This window comes from Adiantum capillus-veneris, chromosome 19, assembly GCF_014529385.1.
Source record: "Adiantum capillus-veneris isolate H3 chromosome 19, ASM1452938v2, whole genome shotgun sequence".
NCBI lineage: Eukaryota > Viridiplantae > Streptophyta > Polypodiopsida > Polypodiales > Pteridaceae > Adiantum > Adiantum capillus-veneris.
This window is the reverse complement of record NC_140949.1, coordinates 135282252-135291326: the sequence shown is the minus strand read 5'-3', so window position 1 is coordinate 135291326 and position 9075 is coordinate 135282252. Positions and strand designations below refer to the sequence as shown.

At 42.5% G+C, this 9075-nt stretch overlaps 1 protein-coding gene across 5 annotated transcripts; it reads left to right on the top strand.

The window, feature by feature from the left end:
• Positions 1-2914: 2914 nt before the first annotated feature.
• On the top strand, positions 2915-8000 carry LOC147434919 (uncharacterized). 5 transcript variants are annotated; one of them, XM_086491303.1, is made up of 6 exons: positions 3378-3674; positions 4206-4259; positions 4351-4941; positions 5237-5676; positions 5755-6055; positions 6594-8000. In XM_086491303.1, the coding sequence occupies exons 1-6, from the start codon at positions 3641-3643 to the stop codon at positions 7436-7438; spliced, it is 2265 nt and encodes a 754-aa protein (XP_086347429.1). In that variant the 5' UTR covers positions 3378-3640; the 3' UTR covers positions 7439-8000. The 5 variants fall into 5 exon arrangements, with proteins under 5 accessions (XP_086347427.1, XP_086347429.1, XP_086347428.1 ...); XM_086491301.1 differs by lacking the exon at positions 3378-3674 and adding an exon at positions 2915-3349 and having other exon boundaries at positions 4206-4941; XM_086491302.1 differs by having other exon boundaries at positions 4206-4941; positions 6600-8000.
• The last annotated feature ends 1075 nt before the right edge of the window (positions 8001-9075 follow it).

Here is a 9075-nt window from a genome sequence, read left to right as displayed (position 1 = left end):
GAGTAATCTCATTATTTGTATGTGTTCTTTCATTCTTATGTTATAGAAAAAAAAGAAAACGTGTTGGTGTCCTTGCACGGGGGAGTTTGTACAGTCCTCCCCAATTTTTATAATACGAGGGAACGTGCCATTCCCACGGCAGCATGCAATTTTCAGTGTGTTCTTTCTACTGTGTTCTTAGTGTTCAAGTCTAGAATGTAGCACTTCTTACTCACCACACGCTGGAATATGTCGCCGTTGCAAATGTAGAGGAGATGTGTCCAAGGTTCTCTTGATCTGTTTGCAATGTAGCACGGTAGCATTAGACCATAACTAGTTGCGCCTGCAAAAACGAGCTGAGTTATAAGGTAGTTGAAGCTGGAAATACTGTTCAACTAGCCACTGGGTCTTGTTACACACAAAGCTGCTATGATTGCTACGCGGGGAAGGCGCAGAGGCTTTACTGCAAAAGAAGGTCGATTCCAATATGCCGATGAGGCAAACAGTGACATTGTCGACCTTCTACTCCAAGAATGAATAGGGAGGAGCTTGGCCTACAGAATCTATGATATTGAAGAATGCTCTCGCCATGTCGACGAGGCAGGCTTTTCTAATTCATGGCTCTTTGCTTTCATGTGAACAGGCATAAGGTGTCAGTACAACAGCTAGCTGGGCATTGCCACTTCCAACACCATAGATGGGTGTTGCCACTCCTAGCACCATAGATCAAAGAATGAGTGGAAGGGAGAAGGGTCCGATGGTTCCATTAAAGCTCTGCGCGAACAAGTACTTCTGACTTTTGTCTCTATTGCTTTCTCATATATGACTTCATATGTGAGTAGAAGCTGCTAATTAACCTCCTAATAAGTTGCTTAAGCGTATGATGAATGCGAGCTATTTTGGAGCACATAAGAAAAGCATGGAAAGAGAAGGGCAATCTGTAGACTCACATGCAACAATGATTGTTTGCTTCGTGTAGTACTAGTTACAAATAAGTCACAGTCTCGTGTAGCAATTACTACTGTGACTATGTGTGTGCGGAAATTTTAACGTGCTGCGATGATGGCTTTGGTTGAAAGGAGGAGTGTCAAAAGATGCTACTAGCTTCATAGCCTTCTCTCTCTGTCTCTCTCTCTCTCTCTCTCTCTCTCTCTCTCTCTCTCCCTCTCTCTCTCTCTCTCTCTCTCTCTCTCTCTCTCTCTCTCTCTCTCTCTCTCATATAGTGGCTAGAGACAAACCTGTAGACAAATTTCGAAGCTGACTACTCCTGGAACCTGCGAATTGCTGCGAAAATTTTAACGTGCTGCGATGATGGCTTTGGTTGAAAGGAGGAGTGTCAAAAGATGCTACTAGCTTCATAGCCTTCTCTCTCTCTCTCTCTCTCTCTCTCTCTCTCTCTCTCTCTCTCTCTCTCTCTCTCTCTCTCTCTCTCTCTCTCTCTCTTACAGTGGCTAGAGACAAACCTGTAGACAAATTTCGAAGCTGATTACTCCTAGAACCTGTGAACTGCTTGTGGAGACGATCGAATTGCTCCTACGAACTGCGTACTTCTAGAACCTGCGAACTGCTTATGGAGAAGATCGAATTGCTCTTGGGAGCAACGAAGTAAAGATTGCTTACTTCTGGGAGGGTGCGAACTGCTTGTGGAGAAGATCGAATTGCTCGTGAGAGCAATGCACAATGCTGTTTTTATTTTATTCACTTGGTAGCTTCTGACGGCGTAGTTTTTTGTAGAGCTTTTTTGCGCCGTTTTTTTAAGAGTATCTGAGCGCTGCTGGTGTGTGTGTGTGTGTGTGTGTGTGTGTGTGTGTGTGTGAGAGAGAGAGAGAGAGAGAGAGAGAGAGAGAGAGAGAGAGAGAGAGTAAAACACATGTGGGAATGAATACGATGCAGGCCGGGCGAGTGTGGAGCTGCAGTGCACGGAGACCAATGTGCAGGTAACGGACGATCGAATTGCTCCTGCGAACTGCGTACTTCTGGAACCTGCGAACTGCTTATGGAGAAGATCGAATTGCTCTTGGGAGCAATGAAGTAAAGATTGCTTACTTCTGGGAGGGTGCGAACTGCTTGTGGAGAAGATCGAATTGCTCGTGAGAGCAACGCACAATGCTGTTTTTATTTTATTCACTTGGTAGCTTCTGACAACGTAGTTTTTTGTAGAGCTTTTCTGCGCTGTTTTTTTAAGAGTATTTGAGCGCTGCTGGTGTGTGTGTGTGTGTGTGTGTGTGTGTGTGAGAGAGAGAGAGAGAGAGAGAGAGAGAGAGAGAGAGAGAGAGAGAGAGAGAGAGAGAGAGAGAGAGTGTAAAACGCATGTGGGAATGAATATGATGCAGGTCGGGCGAGTGTGGAGCTACAGTGCACGGAGACCAATGTGCAGGTAACGGAGACGAAGGAGCAGAGCGGGCTAGAGCTTTTGCACTGTTTTTTTTTGGGTTGTTGTTGACGGCGCTGGAGCCACGTGGGCTGCGTAGTTTTTTTTTAGAGCGTTTTTTACCTGTTTCTTTTTGGGCTATTGACGGCTGGCCACGTGGGTGAATGACAAGGGAGGGATCCGAAAATCGCCACTACGCTAACAAAGTAAAAAGTTATGGCACATGAGAACCAATAGAATTGCGACAAAAGCTTGTGTGAGCACATGCATGCATATGAGAGAGAGAGAGAGAGAGAGAGAGAGAGAGAGAGAGAGGTTGTCTACCCACTAGAAGGATAAAGAAGCCGAGAATCTGCGTAGATTCTCTTCATTTTATTTTACTTACTAGGAGATGACAGATACGAGCATCTGCAAAGATTCGTCTATAATTTAGATTTATTCAGATATGTCGTCCGTGGACATGCTTGGGAACTTGGGACGGTCCGAGGTGTGTTTGAACTTTTAAACGCTAGGTGGACCAAAGAGTCCGAGAGATCTTGCCATGGACAGGTGAGGTTTGCCCGCGTCGCTCTCACATTCCAGCTCCCCTGCGAGAGCGTTTTTCCGAGCGCTTCGATGCGCAGATTGTTGAAGCAACCAGATTGTTGGATCGCGCCCATTTCTGAGCCCTCAATTGGGTCTCCAACTCTGCATTACCCATCAGCGAAGCGCATGTTTGCGAGTACCCCTGTTCTTGCTCTTTCTGTGCACCATTGATCTGAGGCTTCGTCTGGTTAATATTGTTGGGAAAGTGAGATGAAGATGCCTGCTCCGCCTAAATATTCCCCCCGATCTGACCCTTCACCAAACGAACAGGCTTCTCGGCTAGTTCCTCTGCTCGTCTTGTCAATCAAGCTGCCTTTTGTTTGCTCCCTCTTGTACTCTTCTTCACGTCATGCTCTCATGATGTTGGAAACCTTCGCACCGACTCTGCCCCGGCTGCATGTTCCAGCTCTTTCGGTGAGCTCCTAATTGACCCCCCCTCTCCCCATGCCGTACCCTTTCACATCCACCCTCGTCATCCTCTTCCGATCCTCCATGTGACATGATCTACTTCCTGCAAGCTTTCACGCCTTTTTAAGGAGGTCCTGCGTTTGAGAATCAAATGGCATCGTACCGCCAGCAGCATTCTGGTGTTTTTCCCTTCTTAAAGTAGCTCTTACAACTATGCAATGTAAACAGGGCTAGAATTCAATCAGACTATGCGCTTCATCATGTCTGTACTAACCTCCATGGTTCATCATTTCAATTATGTTAAGGCGCCTTCTGATGCGTATTTATAATGGTATTTGTTCGTATTGCACACCCCTTGCTCTTGGCTTGTTAGTGTGCTAGATGTCCTCATGTGTGGCAACTCATGTTTTCTGTAAGTTTGGATTTTTAAAGCTGGCTCTTGGAGCTTAAACTGCTTGACAGTTCATTTACACATAGTGTTTTCATCTCAATTTGGACTTCTTTGGTTTTTGGTAACTTAAGCCCTTCACATGCGGAGTATTATCATTATTCTATATTTTGTTAGAGTACGGCATATGCATTAACGGTTGGACTTCGCTTACACTGGTTGGAAATGCTCACAATCTTTGCTGTGAAATATCTGCTGAGCATATATACGAAATGTCGGTCATGCAGCATGCCTCCGACATCATATAACTAGCTACAACGAAGGGTGCAAAAACATAGAGACTCTGTCAAGAGTGAATTCTCTAAAATTATTGTCCCGAGCATTTGAGTTTATTGAAGTTGCATTTCTCAGTTTCTCAGTTTCATTATTTCCTGTAGCTTATCAGCTGAAATTTGTAGTCTTTTGTTTTAACAGGTAGATCGCCACCTGCAGTGTTTGGGATCAATGCCTTGGCTACACATTTTACTTGTCTTTTGACCTATGGGCTGAGCTTTTTCATGGACAAACTTTGTGCTGATCGGAAGGACTCATTAAAAGATGGTTATCTGGATTTTTATAGCTGCAGCAGGGTCAGGATGCCTTACTCATTTCTGGAAAAGCTCTCGAAAACCCAAGGGAGCATCTGGTGGTATAACTAATGATGATGATGCAGAATATTCTGGTTCTTCTGGCCACAGCACTGAAACAAGGAAGTGCCAATATGTCCCTTCCTCGAAAAGAAGAAGTGCGAAAAGGAGATTCCATCACAAATGGCGCTGCCCCAAACTTAGTGAAGGTGGAGGTACTGTTGTTGATGGATGGTTAACAACTGACTTCCAAAATCCTCCTTTAGATGATTCCGAAAGCTGGGGAGTGCTGGCTTTGCACAACAATGTTGGAGCGGATGCCTGCAGTTGCCCAAGCACACCGAAACATTCTGAAAGAAGTCATGATGCTGCCCTCGGTTATCCCACTAGTGGCATAAACTCTTCCTCTAGATGCCCAGTAGGGAGTACCTTCAATGCTCTTTGCCCACAAAATTGTTACGAATTTATCTGTGATGGAAACAAGGTTTCTTCCAATTCGACGGGGGCCTTTTCACAAATTTTCAAGGAAGGGAGTAAGGAGGCAAGGAAATATAGTTTATGTGGAGCCGGTTTTCCATTGAAAGGTAAAAAAATGACTCCTCGAGTAGTGTCAGAGCTGTTTTCAAGGTTTCAGTATTCTTCCGTGTTAGAGAATAAACTTTTACCTTTGTTGATCGGAGTGTGACTCTCAATTGCAAATCGTGATGCTATTTGCAATTTCGCTTTTAATGCCATGGTCGTGTCACCGCTCAAAGATGCAATATCTTCCAATTTGTTTTCCATCGTTGCAGAGTCTTAAGTTTTGAGCAACTTGTTCAGCTAAAAAAATCCTAGTGATGTTGTCCTATTTAATAACTAGTTTTTTTTTGGGGGAAACAGGAAAGAATCTATCAAACATGCTTCTATTCAATTTTGGAGTGGGAGTTGGAATGATAGTTGGAATGTTGTTTGCAATTATGTCAAATAAACATGTGTCTCGGCAAATAATTGAGCAGCTTGAAGAAGTTATGAGTGCATTGAAAAGCTTAGAAGGCGAAATACAAGGCAGAAGGAAGTTAAGGCTTGGAAATAAAGATCGTGGAGATGCCAGGGATTACATTTCGCTGGAGCAAAGCCCTTCTGTGCTACAAAAAGTTTGTCGATTGGTTGAACAAGTTAGAATCTCCATGGTTGAGAACTTTGCTTCGGTGACGGACTGTCATTGTTCTCAAGAAAGGGCCAGGCTAGAAGCAGAACTTGAAGCTGAGCTTGAAAGGATGGAGTTGGATCTGAAGTGTAAGGATACTGAACTTTCTAGACAGCCTTCTTGCGCAAATGAGGTAAATTAAGATTTTTTGTCCCTGTATTGATTAACGTCATGTGCTCTTTCATTCCATGAAATTGGTTTTATGCCACAGGATGATTTGGGGGTTGGTTGTATTCTTCAAGATGATCTGTCCACAAGACACTTTCCTTGTGATATTGATGTGCACTCATCTTCAATAAACGGAAACAAATTCTCTCGTGCGTTAATTAACTATGGAGACTCTGCTGTTCCACCAGCAGAGCTAGCCAAGCGATTGTATGAAGTGCTGGAAACTAGGCAGGGGCAAAAAATTATTGAGCTTGAAGCTGAGATTAAACGCTTGGACAATGGGCTGCAAGTCAAGGAGCAGCAGTGTCAGGCTTGGAAGCAAAGGGTATACAATCTTTTGCAAGGTAAGGTGTTTTTCTGGTCTTTGAGAAGCCTCCTTTTAAGAAAGGTGATAGCAGCTAAAGTATGGGGAGAATTAACAGAATACCCCTGAAATTTGTGGAAATTCCCAAAATACCCTCGACCACTTTTGATGATTGCTTCAATTTTACATAAATTATTCTTTTTGACCACAGAGATCTATCTTTAGTAACCTTTATAAAAAAAAATTCACTGATGAGATCAGAAATAAAGGTATTTGTGTCTACCCTTGAAAATCCTTGTTTTATCGTCTTCTACTCAAGGAGAGGCAATCTTTCTATGAAGAGTTGCAAAAAAAATGTCTTTGGAGATGTTTGCAGATTAACAAGGGATATTTTGGAAAAATGTAAGGGCATTATGGGAATTTGTGAAAAAATATGAGGGGTATTTTGGGAATAACTGAAACTTGAGGGATATTTTGGAAATTTCCACAAATTTCAGGGCTCTTTTGATAATTTCTTCTATATATTTTACTCAAGAAGGTGCTGATTAAAGCTTTTGTGGTGGATTTTCATGATTTAGAAACAGCATGCCCAAGCTGTCAAAAAGATTTGTATGTGGAAGTAGAGAATACAAGTGTGAAGAATGTCTCCTCTACCACAAGCATAGAAGACTTATTTGTAGCTCGTCTGGAACGCCCAGTTCCTTTGTTCCCTAATAACGAGGATCCCTTGTCCAACCCTGTGGACAATGTTCATTCTACTTATTCTAGCACATCACAAGTGAGAATATGTCATGGTAATGATTCTTATGATAAAGCTTGTGAAGGATGGCTCCTACCTCTGAATGACACAGGTAGCGGGTCTCCAAGGCAGTTGCACATTGGGCTTCTCGACGATACAGATAAGAGAGAGCTTAGGAGCAGGTTGAGTATGACGACGACTGAGCCAGAAGTTATGGATGTCTTTTATGGCTCTGTATCATCATGTTCCTCGAACAATGCAGTAATGGACATTTTGGGTAGTGCTTCATGCTCTAGAACTTCAATGGACAGAGCTCAAGAAAGTCACAACAATCACCTTAGAAGTGATGTAGAATTGACGACAAGCAACGAGCAAGAATTCTTCGGCGTTGAGTGGGATAGTAGGTCCTATCCTGAAATCATTTGTCCTAGCCAAGATATTTGTGGTCAAGACATCATAGACATTCATGAAAGTAGTGGGCAATGCGGCTGGATATTAGAATGGAATTCATCTGAGGACAGTTGTAACTCTTCAGATTCAGATGAAGAGTTGGGCCAAATGTTAATTGAGCGCATTGTCCAAAAAGGCAGAGAGGGAGTATTGATGGTAGAGGCTGCTAAATCAATCATGGCCTCGCTGGACCTTGACGATACTAGTCTAGACAAAGGAATACCATCATGCTGACATCAATCCCAATCCAAGACTCCTTGTTCCATTTATGTGTAGTCACATATCCACACCACAGACGAGCTTCTATGAACAGCACCCTAAGCGGTAAACCCTAAACTCTAAACCGTAAACCCTAACAAACATGAAAGTCAAAAAGCCTAAAAGGAAATTTTCCTTTGAAGCTTCAGCTAAACTGAACTATCATTAGCTACACAAGAGAGATGCAATACCTAATCTGGTGGTTTTTCTTATGCAGTGGTCAAGCTGCTTGGTATCTTATATGTATCTCATTCTCTAGATTCAGATGTCTTTTAAGACTCTTGCTTTGTAGGATTCTTCCACTTGCACAATGGTTTTCTCAAGACAGCCCAAAAAGAAATTTGCAGACCAGGTTTGGGTCTGCAAAGATGTGAAAACAACAAAAATCTAGAAGCCAAGCTGGCTATGCAATCTTCGCAGCTTCACATGCGCTTTCTAAAACAAGAGAAAATCATCAATCACACATACAAAACAAAAGAATGGACGCCTATCTCCTTTCTTCATACCATGCCAACAAGAAAACTAAAGCTTTCCGAAAGTTTAAAAGCCTCTTGTTCCTGAAGTCTTGTTGCATTGCAATTTTTTGGCATTCTTGCATGGTTGGTGATTGTCCCCGTCTGGCCACCCATTGCATTGCATGTGGGGAGCTCTCTCTCTCTCTCTCTCTCTCTCTCTCTCTCTCTCTCTCTCACACACACACACACACACACACACACACATGGCATCAATCGTCAAGGAAGTGAGATATCCCTATCATTTTCTTTTAGTTTCTTTTAGTTGTTTCAATTAGGTCTCCCCAATCTCGAAAAAATAAAAAACCTTTCAAAACACCTTAAGTGTGTAAGTGAATGGTGGACATTAGGAAATGAAATAAGTATTAGTAATTAGGAATAAGTATGTTTTGGAGATTATCCCAAATCTACATGATGTAAAGTACCCAAGTTAGGACCCAAATTGTGTGTGCCTTAGGACTATCTTAACGTTTGATAGTGATAAGTCTTTTTGATGGCATCTAGGGTGCACAAATAGGACGTGAAAGGTGAGGGGATATCGATCGTCTACATGACAAAGGGCTTTTTGGCATTGCCCATTGCTAGATGTAAACCCAAGTAAGTTACAAATCGAGGGCGAGCCACATGGCAGGGTCACGAGTGATGATGGGGTAGTCTTTGTTGAAGTTATTAAATAATTAATGGGGTAAGTGGGTTAAAGAGGCGAGCCTCTCATCAAAGGTCCCTTGAGGTGTCTAACTTCAGGGAGATACATATCCTTTTTAGATTTAGCCAATCACCCTACAAGTAAAAGTTCTTGCAACCTAACCTAGGATTTTGCAAAAAACATCAACAAATGAAAATAACCCGCCAAGAATTGCTTCCTTGAGGTGTCTATCTCCAAGGAGATACCTATCCTTTTTTGCTTTAGCTAATCAAACTATAAGTACCAGTTGTAGCTACCTAACCTAAGAGTTTTGAGAAAGCATCAACAAATAGAAATAGCCCACCATGAATTGCTACCATGGCAGTCCAATTTGATATTAGAAGTTATTATGGCCCTTAACAACTTTATGCTCAAATCAAACTTTGGTTTTCTTACCCTTCATTGGAGCACGTATC

What these genes read in the sequence shown, in the direction of transcription:
- LOC147434919 (XM_086491303.1), top strand. Translation starts at nt 3,641, where the DNA reads ATGTTAAGGCGCCTTCTGATGCGTATTTATAATG. An exon ending in CTTGGCTACACATTTTACTT is followed by an intron (nt 4,260 to 4,350) that starts GTCTTTTGACCT and finishes GGATTTTTATAG; the next exon opens with CTGCAGCAGGGTCAGGATGC. An exon ending in AGCCTTCTTGCGCAAATGAG is followed by an intron (nt 5,677 to 5,754) that starts GTAAATTAAGAT and finishes TTTATGCCACAG; the next exon opens with GATGATTTGGGGGTTGGTTG.